This window comes from Tyto alba, unplaced genomic scaffold (assembly GCF_018691265.1).
Source record: "Tyto alba isolate M040663 unplaced genomic scaffold, T.alba_DEE_v4.0 Super-Scaffold_26, whole genome shotgun sequence".
NCBI lineage: Eukaryota > Metazoa > Chordata > Aves > Strigiformes > Tytonidae > Tyto > Tyto alba.
Window position 1 is genome coordinate 1330318 of NW_024881300.1, and position 12010 is coordinate 1342327.

The window sequence follows — 12010 nt, forward strand, 5'->3', positions numbered from 1 at the left end:
TCTCCGACCGCTTCTCCGCCTTCCGGGGCCGGGCGTGCGCTGGGGTCCAGCGCCGAGAGGGGCGGGGTTAGGGGCGGGGTTAGAGGCGTGGCCAGGGGGCGGAGGGGCGTGGCCAGCGCTGGCGGCGGCGGCTCGCGCGGCGGCGGCCCCGGGGTGGTCCCGTCCCCGCCATGGGCTGCGGCTGCTGGCGGCTGCTGGGCGTCGTGTGCCCGCTGCTCCTGCACCTCGGTGAGTGCCGCCGGGGCTGGGGGGCACCCGAAGCTGCGGGGAGCGGGGTTACCCCCAGGCTCAGCGATCCCCTTTCCTTGCGCCCCTCTCCCGCCGTCCTGCAGGGCCGGGGAAAGAGGGGAAGGGGCTTCGCAGCGCAGCCCCGGGGGGTCCCTTTGCGCCCCTCTCCCACCGTCCTGCAGGGCCGGGGAAAGGGGCTTCGCAGCGCAGCCCCGAGGGTCCCTTCGCGCCCCTCTCCCACCGTCCTGCAGGGCCGGGGAAAGAGGGGAAGGGGCTTCGCAGCGCAGCCCCGGGGGGTCCCTCTGCTCAAGCAGGGACGGCCCCGGGGCGGTTCCCCACGCCAGTTCCCCGCTGGTTCTGCCTCTCTGCCCTCCTTCACCCGGAGCGTGTCCTACCCGCTGGGGATCGGGGTCGTTTGGCAGCTCCTGCGCTTTATTGTGTGTTCCCCCCCCCCGCCCCTCCGCGCTCTCCCGCTCCTCCCCGAGCCGGGGGAGGTCGCGGTCCTGCTCCGGGCACGGCGGGCCCCGCTGGCACCCCCGCGCCGGAGCGGGGCTCCGGGGGCTGCTCAGGGTGGGGACTGCCAAGCCTGGGGCGGTTTTTCAGGCTCGGAGGGTGGGTGTTTCGAACCCTTCCCCAGAAGCAGGTTGGCTTGGGGACCAGCGGTGCCCTGCAGCTCCCTCCCAGCGTTTCTCTCCCTGCCAGAGCCGAGGGCAGGGTTTTCCCACGCGGGGGTAGCAGAGACGATTTGGTTTCTTCTTCCTCGCCTGCCCAGCCGAGGCAACTGGGTGGAGAGGGAGAGCTTGTGCTGGGCGTTAGAGGAACCCAGGAGGCCAAAACCCAGCCTGCAACAGGGACCCACCGGCCGAGGGAAGGCACGGGCTGACCCTACCAGCCAGGGTGTCCCTGGGCTGGCGGGAGACACACTTGTTGCCCGTCTGGGTGGAAAGAGGAACAACAGATCGCGCTTTCTTTATTGATACCTGTGCTGTTTGTGGCTGGCAGCAAGCCGAGACTTTCCTTGGTGATGCGCTCGGGGGGTTTCTCATCCCAAACACCCGCTGTGCTCTTGGACGGGCTGAGGTTTCAGGCTCACGCCGGTGTTAGTCTCGGCCACAGCCGCTTTGCTCAGGGCCTTGTTCCAGGGGCACGTGCGTGGGATGCCAGCAGCACAGCACAGGGCTCTCTGGAAACACCCTGGCTGCCTCAGCACCCACCAGCCAACTTTCGGCTGCTTCTTGGGGTCACCTTCCCACAGGGAAGACTGTCCTCACACCTTTTTAGCATCCTCAGCTTAGAGACCTTCCAGGCGCGCACCCACAGCGCTTCCAAAAGTCCCCGCACCTCCCGTGATGTGACCCAGGGAACCCGAATCTGTCTGGCTCTTTTGGGGCTTCCCCCCGGCTGTGGATGCACTCACCGTTGTCCCCTGTCACCCACTGTCCTGTTCAGCCAGTCCCTCGTGGAGCAGAGCAGGGAACTGGGGCTTCCTAAGGTGAAGCAGCCAGAGTGGCACTTGTACCTCTCCCTTTCGTGTTTTCCTTTTTTTTCCCCTTCCCTTTCCCCTTCCTCTTCCCAGGATGAAGCAGCCAGAGTTGCACTTGTACCTCTTCCTTTTGTGTTTTCTTTTTTTTTTCCCCTTCCCTTTCCCCTTCCTCTTCCCATTCCGCTTTCCCTTTCCCCTTCTCTCCCACTGCTGTAGTAGCCGGGACTCCAGCTCGCCAAGCCTTTGCTTTTGTTTTTGTTTCTGTTTTTCTGTTGTAGTCACAAATTAATCTTTGCTGTTAGGGGATAAAAGCCAGGACAGATGGCTCCGGGGAGAGCCCGGGAAGCCCGAGGCGAAGCGGCCGGCACGCCGCTCTTCCCCTGCGCCTAATGGCAGCATCGCTTGAGGGGTCATCACGTTGGACCCACGTCGGGCTCCCAGGCCCAGCACCAAGGTTCACTCCGAGTGCCGGGGGAGAGGATGCCGTGGGGTCTGGCAGGGGGTGGAAGGGGGTGCCAGCCCTTCGCCGCGTTTCGGAGCCCGGTGTCACCCCCACCCAGTGACACCCGCAGCCCCGGAGCCGGGTGGGCAGTGGCTGTCGGGGCAGGGCCGCGGGGGCTCAGCTCTGTCTCTCCTCTCCCCCGCAGCCACGAGCCAGGAGCCCATCAGCATGGCGGGGAAGTGCGACACCATCTACAAGGGCTTTGCCGGCTGCCTCCTCAGCCTGGGGGAGAGCATGACCCAGAGCGTCCGGCAGCAGCGGGAGGAAGGCAGCGAGGAGGCGCAGGAGCTGGACACCATCTGCAAGTGAGTGTCCCCATCCCCGTGGGAGCTGCCGGGTGACCTCCCACCAGCAGTGTGTGTCGTCCACACACCACCCCCCCCCGCCCCAATTCCTTCCCGTCTCCCCAGGTTCTGGGATGACTTCCACGCCTGCGCCAGCGAGGTGCTGTCGAGCTGCCCTGAGGAAGCAGCCGCCATCTGGGAGTCGCTGCGTCAGGAATCCCGCAAGATCCAGTTCCAGGGGAACCTGCAGGAGCTGTGCAGTGCCCGGGGACGCCTGGCCAGCGCCCACGGCTCGCCGGCCGCCGAAACCAACCAGGCCACGCTGCGGGGCTCGGCCACCCCCCTGCGCCCCTGCCTCCTGGCACTGCTGGCCCTGTCGCTGCTGGTGCCCTGGCTCTAGCCCTGCTTGCCCGCGGGTGCCCGGTGCTGGCCGGGCACAGGCACCCATGGTCCCTGCCGAGCCCACCTCCCCACCCCGAGCATCCCTCGCGGGGCACAGTCCTCTCCTGCAGCCCTTCAGATGGATCTATATTTATATTAAAAGACACTTTTACATTTCTCCTGTCTCTGCCACGGGATGCCCCCTCGCGCCCTTCCCATGTCCCGGGTTTGCCCCGGGGAGTGGAGGGGAGGTGCTCCTCGGACCAGCCCCCAGGGAGGGTCACCGGGGGGGGGGGGTAAGATCTGTGGCTCTGTCCCCCCGGCACATTGCCCACAGCCAAGCCACACAGCCCACGGGACCGCAGCGGTCCCAGGGAGAGCTGTACCGGGGATTCCCACCACCCTGCTGTTCCCTGACAGCTGCTTTTCAGGGCCAGGCAGAAAGGATATTCCCTTTAGAGATGGGTCGAATGGTTTCTTTGTTTTAAAGGGCATCTTAGGAAAACACAGTGTGTGTATGTCTCTTTTTTTCTTTTCAGCAGCCGATAGCTTGTCCCCTGGTGGGCAACTTCAGCGGCATCAGACAATTTTCTGAAAGAAAACCTATTTTCCATCCCTTTTAGTTTAGTCCTACTCCACTCAGTTCTATCAGTGGTCATGAAAGAAATTGGGGTTTGAAGGGAAGAGGTTTTTGGGGTTTTTTTTAGCCAAGATGGTATAGGTGAAAAAAAGAGGGAACTGAAGCTTTCATCCAGGCCCAAGTGAGACGGTCTGAAGTTAAACTAAGTTGATGTGCTGGAGTTTAACTTGGTTAAACTTGTGTCTATCAGTGGAAGATGCTATTATTCCCATCCCTGTTGCTGTTACACTGCAAATCCCAGATTTTTCTTTCCTGGCATACTCAAACCCATCGTGGCAAACCAGTTCCCCTCACTATGGGTTGGCAAAGCAACCAGCCCGCTCACCAGGGACCAGCCATCCTCCTCCCGCCCCCGCCACCTAAAGGGACATTAAAATTGCAAATGGGCCACCCCACCTATTGCACAGCTCAACGGCTCCTCCTCGCTGGCGCAGCGGGTAGATCTGGCTGGGATGAGGGAAACCATCCTGCTCAGTAAAGGCAGCGGCACCCTGATTGCCAAAATCCCCCGGCCGGCGCGAGTGCCACCCACGCCATGGACTGCATGAGGCTCAGCTTCAAGCAGGAGTGATGAGAAAAGCAGCTACGTGCCATGAGTAGCAGTTTCTTTGACTCCCAGGGTGGCTTCAAGGCTGTCCCAAAACCATTCATGCTGAACGATCGTGATTTTGGTCTGGGGAGGCCTTTGCACGCTGGCCTGTGTCTGAAAGCCTTCGGCGTGTAAGCAAGAAGCTTAATTACCGCTGTCCTCATTGAGTCAGGGTAAATTATTTCTTGTTTCATCGCAAAACTTCTTCCTGCGAGGTCTGGTCACTTCAACATGGGATCCCTGACCTTGGGGGTGTCACCCGGGCTGCCCCGGTCTCCTGCCGGCACGCGGGGCTGGGAAACGCTGCCTCGATCGTTGTGCCATGGTGCATCCCAGGGGGCTGGTGATCCCTCAGCTTTACGGGGCGACCCTGTATTTATTTCATGTTATTTATGTCATTAACCAGCTGGGAGCTGGCTGGGGCAGGGGACGCAAAACATCGCACGGGGAGGAGCGATGATGGGCTGCCGCTCCCCGTGTTTAACGCTGGCACCAGGGGGATAATCTGGCAATTTTTTCCTCTCCGCTTCCTGACAATCCTGTGTTTAAGGATGAATTAGTGCGGGGTGCCTGCAGGGTGGCTAAGAGGATAAAACGCCAGCCAGGCGCCGGCCACGCCGGCACCCATGGCCCCGCCGGGCTTGCCGCCAGCGGCCGCTCCCCATCGTCCTGCCGCGGGGCAGTGAGAGGTGGCCGGGGAGCTGGAGGGCTGTCACCGCGATGGTGACACCGGCGCGCACCGAACCACGCCGCTCTGATCCAGCCGGGAGCTCGTGGGTGCCTGGGAAGACCTGCAGACACCCACCAAACGCTCAGGGTGTTTGATCCCGCGTGCAGAAAGACGCGCCGCACGTGTGCCCTGCCCTGGCAGGTGTCACTGTGCGAGGAACTGGAGGAGTTAACAGCTCAAACGTTCACTGAAACAGAAAGCCTCGAGGACAAGTTGTGGCCTTTCTGATTAGTCTAAGGAACGCTGCCCAAGGAAGCGGAGTGTATCGAAGGGTGCACGGCTTCACTCCCTTGCCGTTGTATTGCCAAACTCCTTAGATAAACCCCAAAGTGGGGGAGATGGACTGAGTGAAACCAGATGTCGGGTTAATGCCTACACTTTAAGTTATGGCTGTACCCTTGAAGAAGGGCTAAAAAGACTGATAAGCTAAAGGCTGGACAATAACCCAAGAGGCAAAAACTGAGGAAGAAGTAAAGGTGGTGGTGGGGAGCACGACCACCCACGCAGTTGGACGAGGGGGTTGGTGCACCCCATCCCCCCTCAACGCACACACAGAACCCATGATCCACCTTTCCCTCGTCTCTCATGGAAATGCGTTTGTGGAATACCTGCCCCTCTGGGTCTAGCATGCAAATCCCCTGAGAAGACGCACTTAAAAGGTGACAGAAAACTTTGCTGGGTGTGCACCCACCACCCAAGATTACCGGACTCTACAACAGCACAGGATCCAAGGGTGGTGATTCCCCCCTTCTTATCCCCTCCTTTTCTCTCTTCTCCTTCCTCCTCCTGCTCTCTCTCTTTCTTCTTGCATATATTCAGGTATGTGAGTTTTGTACAAATTGTGACGGGTTGTTAGGAAAATAGTCTCATCACCAGGGTGCTTTTGTTTGTTTGCAGAAGGTTATCAATTGATCATTGCCACGTTGTCTCCATTCACTCACTAAAACTGTCAGTTAATAAGTTACCAGCTGAATCCTTCCTCTGAGTCACTGTCGTGACTCGACGCGGAGACCGGATTGTCCTCCCCAGTACTCGATTGTCGGGGAATTCAAAAGATTCCCCCCCCTCGTAGCCCCCCAACTTGGGACAAGACACACCCCACGTGTCCCACACCCTTGGCTCTGTCACCACGTGTCCTGCACACCCACGCATGTCACCACACGTGGGCCCTACCCTTGGCTATGCTGCCACGTGTGTCCTGCAGCTGGAAGGTCTCACCGTACGTGACACCAGAGGATGTCACCCCACAACTTGTAGCACTGATGGCTCTGGGGGTGCCTGTGGGTCCCTGTTGCTCAGTGACACGCCGCGGGGCAAGGGTCCACGGCAGAGCACTGCCCTAAACCCACTGTCACCGTGTCACCCCTGATCCTCCTTCCAGGAGGTGCCCTCACGGCCGGGGGCAGCAGTGTGACGGCAAGGAGGGGCACGCCAACCCCTGCGTGAGCTCTCCGGGTGCTCCAAAATCAGGACAAGCAGCCGGTGTCCATGCTCCTGTTGGGTTCGAGGGTTTGGGACAGTCGTGTGGCCGTGTCCTGCCGTGGGAAGGGACAACATCCTCCTTTCTGTCCCCGGAACCGAGCAGCTGATTCCCTCCGTGCTGGTCAGGATCTTAAAGCAACTGCCTGGGCTGAAACCTGTGGTCGCTGGGCGGGGGGTCGGGGACCAGTGGCCCCTGGCACTGGGCACCTCCGAGCACCCGGTGCACTGTGAAAACCCATCGCTCCGGTTATGAAACTCCGGTGACCTACTTTTCACTCCCCGCTTTTGTTCTTAATTCCCAGATATGGCCGCCCTCCAGATTTTGCCCATCAAGGCAAATTAATTGGAGTAGATCCTAATTTGCTCTCTGCTATTCTTTGGGCAGAAGATTAAATGCTCTGCAGACATTATCTCCCTCTCTCTTTTCTACGAGACAAACCTGAATTATTAAAAAAAAAAAAAAAGGGATAAAGGAAGACTGGGTTAAGTTGCCTTGATGTTTGAATTCACTTTTTGGAATCGCAGAAGGGGCTGGGGAGGCCCCCGCTCTCCCAGGCAGCTGTAAGCAGATGGTGACACTATTCGGGGCAGCTGTGTGAGTGGGACGGCACATGTGGCACGGCGACACGAGGACCAACCTCCCGGCCATGCTGCCTGCCACTTCTGCCACACGATGGCTGAATCCTCTGTTCCTTTTCCTGGGGAAATTCCTCCTGGCGAAGGTGCCGGCCAGGGAACGGCTCCCTGTCTGTGGGGACACAATAGAATTTCTCCAACAGGAGGGGCTGAAGCTGTGCCGGGGCTACCAGTGGATGTGGGATGGCTCCTTGTCCTCCCACGGGCCCCAGTGCCGCTGTCCCAGTCTGGTGTCCCCGTGGAGGAGCACCCCAGCACGCCGGGGGGAGCAGGAGCGTTGGGAGCCCTGTGTAGCTTGGAGGACACTATGTCGCAGGGCTGGCCGCCCTCCGAGCTCGCGTGGGGATTTCTGCCGAGCCAAATGTCCAACTTTCCACAAGGAAATGCCAAAAGGCAACCTCAATCCCCGCGGATCAGACGCAGGGGGAACGGCTGAGCCGGAGTCACCTCTGCCGCCGGAGCCACGCTCAGCCCTCAGCCTGGCACCCCATCTCTGCTCAGCTTTGGGGCTTTTTTTTCTCCAGAGAGGCATATGGAAAGTTGGATTTCTTTTTTTAAGCAGCTTTAATTGAACATCCTCCCCCTCTGACCTTTGCTCAGCCTTGCCGGGACAACCTTGAGCTCTGGCCCAGCACGGCCGCTGACACTCAGGCTCACCGCCGCGCGGGGCTGGGATGTGGCTCAGAGGAAATCCAGCTTGCCTACTGTTATAAATGAATGAAGCCAATCTTTATAAAAAATATATCATTTTATTTGGGTTCAGTCAATTCAGGGTGAGAAGCAATAGGCAAAGCAGCGCTGGGGGCGCGGAGAGCCTCAGCTCTGCCACGACGCACCCCGAGTTCTAAAAGCAGTGTCTCTTAGACTCTTTCCATCACATAGTCGTCCTGCTCTTCTTCCATGGGGTCCTTTGAAGCGCTGGGGTAGTGTCCTCCTCCCAGGGGATCTTTTGGAAGTTTGAAGGTTTCCACCTCTTGGCATGCTTTCTTCTCATCGGGTCCTTTAAAAGTCTCAGGGTCTCAGCTTTCAGCAGGCTTTTTCTAAACAGCTGTTGTCTCAGCTCTAGGGGGGGTGTTAAGGAGTGTTTCTAAAAGGCAGCAGTGCTTACAGTGTTTCAAGTTAAAGGTTACATTTTCTTCTTGTTCTCACACATTCTCAATTTGATTCTGACATTCACTACAATTGCTATACATGCCATAGTGATCACAACTCACCCTGGATCAACACAGGGTACAATAGTTACACTTATCACACCACATCTTGACACGAATCATGCCTATGTTCCCCACACGACTGCACTGTGCTTCCATTTGGTGGCAGATGAGGGACCCCCGTTGCCTTTGGATGGTGCAAGGGGAGCTCCGGAGGTGTATTGACCAAGCCCCAGCTCCAAGCAGGGTGTACGCTGGTGCTGGAGCAGGTTGCTCCAGGCTCTGGTGGAGCTCTGCATCTCCAAGGAGGGGGGATTCTCCACCTCTCTGGGTACCCGGCATCGCTCCGATGGTCCCAGCCTGCCTTCAGCAGCTTCTGCAAGAGAAGCTGTGAGGAAGCCACTGACAGGAGATGCAAAACCCTAAGGGGAACCCATCCTTGCAGAGGGATCCTCCCAGGAGGGAACAGTCAGGCTGCAGGGCCACCTCTGCTACTGCTGCTGCTTCTTTGGAGAGATCCCTGCCTTGATGCGCTGAATCCTTCCCACGGTGCCGGAGACTGGCTGCGGGTCTTGGGGGGTAAGAGTTGGCGGGGGAATTTCTGAAGGGGCAAGTAAGGAGGAGGAGGGTGAGGCTCCTCGCTTGGGAGAGCAGCACCTCGGGAGGGAGGAGGTAGAACCAGGTGAAAGTCAATCAAGCAACAAGATGACAGCCCGTTTGGCAGCAAAACCAAGCTGTTAGACCGTGCCTAAATACAGCAGTGCTGTATGAGCATACCAAACCCCTGTTATCAGTTCTGTCTTGTAGGAGGGATTAAAAAAAACAGCCGGAGCAGTGGAGCCCAGACACCCAGAATCTCTGGGCTTCCGCAGCCCACCGGCAGCCAGATGCTTCTGGTCGTAAAACTTCTTGCTGTAGCTGGAGAAATGACTCTCAGCTGAGTACCAGGTTGCAAGGGGTTAACTGCTACTGACCCCCAAACTCAAAACGGGTGCCCAAACTGGCAGGTAGCGGGTCACGTAGCTGAGAGGACAGCTCCCCAGGATCCCTGCCCGCTCCCAAGCTCCGTCACAGGTTTCACGCTTCCCCCCAGAGCTGCTGCAGCGAGCCGCGGGCCCGTCCCGGCCTCGGCCCTGGGCAGGCTGCGGGGCGGAGACGTTGGCGTCGCGGGGATGTCTGGTGCGACGTTCCCTTGGCTCCGGTGGGTCCCAGAGCACTACCGTGGCATAAATAATACAACAGAGAGCCGCCCTGATTGAAGTTCTCAGAAGTCCGTGGTTCTGGCCCAAGAGTTCGATTCGTGTTGGCTCTTCGGCAGTTTTGCCCTGACAATTAACAGCGGTGATGGGCCCGTAACTGCCTCATTTTCTCATGAGCAGGCCGGGAAACCAAGCTGTGAGGAAGTGACTAATGGAAGAGGCAAAACCCTGAGGGAAACCCTTCCTTGCAGAAGAGTTATCCCTGTCTGAGGAGCTGTGGCCAAGGCGAGGCAGCCCAGTGCCGTACGCCCACCCGCAGCAACCGGGCTGACGGGAAGAGGCGCACGCTTTTTAATTTGCTGGTGGCACCAAGCTGCAATGACCTTGGGAAACAGCCTAAATGATGGGATCAGCTTTAACAGGGACACGTGCGAAGTTTTACGTGACAGGCACAGGCTGAGCCACCTCCCAGGGACAGGGCAGGGGGACGTGTGGCTGGGGAAACATCTCCGGAAAGAAAATGGGGGAGTTATAGGGCTGAAAATGTACCAGCAGCACCACTGCTGTGTGGGAAAACAAGAACAGGCTGATTTCCCTTGAAGGAAACTGTACAGCTCACTGGGTCGGCCACGTACAGTCCAAGCAGCCCCTTCTCAGACCTGTCACTCGTGATGGTTCCGCACCATATCTGGAATTGCGTGGAAAAGAAGGTGATGACAATAGCGTGCATCAGCAGGTATAACTTCTATTACAGTATGACTTACTAAGCATTTTAAACAGCCAAAGAGCCCGGGAGTATTAACATAAAACAAGCTATTTTTAAAAAGCATGGTAGGAGTGTGAAAATAGCCCCTCTCCACCTGAACCGCATCGGGAATGACGCAGCAGCCAGGCTGGAAAACAAGCCTGGCCGTGTCGCGTTTGTCTCTTCCCCAGAGAAAGAAGTGCCACCAGCATCTCTGCGAAGAAGGTGTCATCCCCTCATCCCGCTGCTTTCCAGTCATCTAGGGCTGAAACGTGGAGCGTTTGGTTTAAGGATGGGGAAAGGGTGTGAGGAAGAAAGTCCACCAGCAGTTACCAAGCAAGCTTTGTGGGTTTTGTGGCACTTAGTAGCTGGGGGAAAGAAAAGCGAGAGGAATGTGCCTCGTTATTCTGTTGTGCACAAGAGCTCACCCACAGGGACCGGGTTTTCCTGCCAAGGAGAAGGGACGATGTTTCCGGGCGATTTTCTTGCAAAGGGGATGTTTTCCCAGAGCCCCGCAGCCCCGCGGGGAGCCGTCGGAGCCCCTCGGGGGGAGCAGCTCTCCCGGGGGGCTGCCGGGCACCCGGCCGGGCTGGGTTTGGCTCCGGAAAGGGGGCGAGGAGTCGCCCCTCCCCGGGCAGGGGGTCACCGTGACCGCCCCTCGGAGGCGAGGCGGGGGGCGGGAACGCCGGGACTGTCGGGGGGGCCGCCTGCGCAGACCCGCGGGGCTGAGAGGGGTCCCACCCTTTGTGGGGCCAAGTGGGGTCCTGGAGCCCGCGGGCCTGGCGGGGATCCCGGGGTCCGTGGGGCTGTGGGGGGGGTCCTGGGGTCCGTGGGGCTGGGGGGGGGGCCCGGGATCCGTGGGGCTGTCGGGGTCCGTGGGGCTGTGGGGGGTCCCGGGGTCCGTGGGGCTGGGGGGAGGTCCTGGGGTCCGTGGGGCTGGGGGGGGTACAGGGGTCCGTGGGGGTGGTGGGGGGGGGCGGGGCTGGAGTCCAGGCGGACCCCGGGGCGGGTGTTCCCGGCGGCCCCAGCAGGGGGCGCTAGAGCGCGGGACGCGCTACCTCCGGGCCCCGCCCACCGCCGCCTCCGCCAATCGCCGCGGGCGCGCAGTTCCGCCCCCCCCCGCCCACCCGCCTCCCGCCCCACCCACCCCGCGTCCCCGGCGCTCGGGGATGACGTCAGGAGGCGGCGCCGAGCCGCGGGTCGGAGCGGGTCGAGGTGAGTTCGGGACCGGCCGCCCCCCCGCCCCGCTCCGCCCTCCCCCGCCCTCCCGCTCCCCTCCCGGGGCGGCGGCGGCTCGGCCTTGCGGCCCGGGGAAACGCGGGCGCGGCGGGCCCCGGGGCTTCAGCCCCGCCACTACCCGGGGCGCTGGGCCGCGGGTACGGGCGGGCCGGGAGCCCTGACCCCCCCCCCCCCGGAACCTCCCCTCCCCTCACCGGCCGCCGTGCTTCCTAGGCCTGCAGCCCACCCAGCCGCGGGACGCGCTGCCGGCGCCGGCCCTGCGTCCCCAAACTGAGAAGGGTGCGGGAAAGACTTGTCGAGGTCGGGCTGAGTTACGGAAAACGATCAGAGCTTTGGAAATCCCGGTTGGTTCGACCGGTTCTGGCCCCAGCCCCGGGTTTCCCCTCAGGAACCCACCAAAGGCGTCCTCGGCCAGCCCGGTGGCTGGCGGTGCCAGGTCGGTGTCAGGCAGTGAGAGACACGTTTGAGATTTATTAGTAAAACTAAAGGTAAGGTGCTTTCAGAAGTGCTGCGTTGGCACAGGTGTGGTTTGAAGGCTGCAGGGTGTGAGCATTTCTTAACGCAGTTAAGAGCTGGTGTCTTCAAATTTCCTTACTGGCAACTCTCAGAAAAGCGAAATTAAATAGTTTCAAGTTGTGAGAGACTTAATGGGTGGTGGGAGGCCTGCTAGGCCTCGGGTGGGCTGGGCAGGTGGCTGACACCCCTCATCCAGAGGGACACC

At 60.1% G+C, this 12010-nt stretch overlaps 2 protein-coding genes across 5 annotated transcripts in view; both read left to right on the forward strand.

The window, feature by feature from the left end:
* Positions 1 to 98: 98 nt before the first annotated feature.
* Positions 99 to 3055, forward strand: NRN1L (neuritin 1 like). Of its 2 annotated transcripts, none has more exons than XM_042797557.1 (3): positions 99 to 228; positions 2359 to 2518; positions 2624 to 3055. In XM_042797557.1, exons 1-3 carry the CDS (start codon positions 171 to 173, stop codon positions 2895 to 2897), a joined length of 492 nt encoding a protein of 163 aa, XP_042653491.1. In that variant the 5' UTR covers positions 99 to 170; the 3' UTR covers positions 2898 to 3055. The 2 variants fall into 2 exon arrangements, with proteins under 2 accessions (XP_042653491.1, XP_032841251.1); XM_032985360.2 differs by lacking the exon at positions 99 to 228 and adding an exon at positions 658 to 2165.
* Positions 3056 to 11192: 8137 nt separating this feature from the next.
* PSKH1 (protein serine kinase H1) overlaps positions 11193 to 12010 on the forward strand; it is a 37419-nt gene continuing 36601 nt past the window's right edge. Inside the window, exon 1 of one of the 3 annotated variants that reach the window (XM_042797537.1) lies at positions 11193 to 11265. The gene's annotated coding sequence lies outside the window, so the exon portion shown is untranslated. Of the gene's footprint in view, positions 11266 to 11525; positions 11778 to 12010 lie in introns of those variants that run through there. The other 2 variants (XM_042797538.1, XM_032985346.2) reach the window with 2 other exon arrangements.

Excerpts from the sequence above, each read along its gene's own strand:
- NRN1L (XM_042797557.1), top strand. The coding sequence starts at position 171 with ATGGGCTGCGGCTGCTGGCGGCTGCTGGGCGTCGTGTGCCCGCTGCTC. Across the intron at positions 229-2,358 it reads CCCGCTGCTCCTGCACCTCG|CCACGAGCCAGGAGCCCATC; the intron begins GTGAGTGCCGCC and ends TCTCCCCCGCAG. Across the intron at positions 2,519-2,623 it reads GAGCTGGACACCATCTGCAA|GTTCTGGGATGACTTCCACG; the intron begins GTGAGTGTCCCC and ends CCGTCTCCCCAG.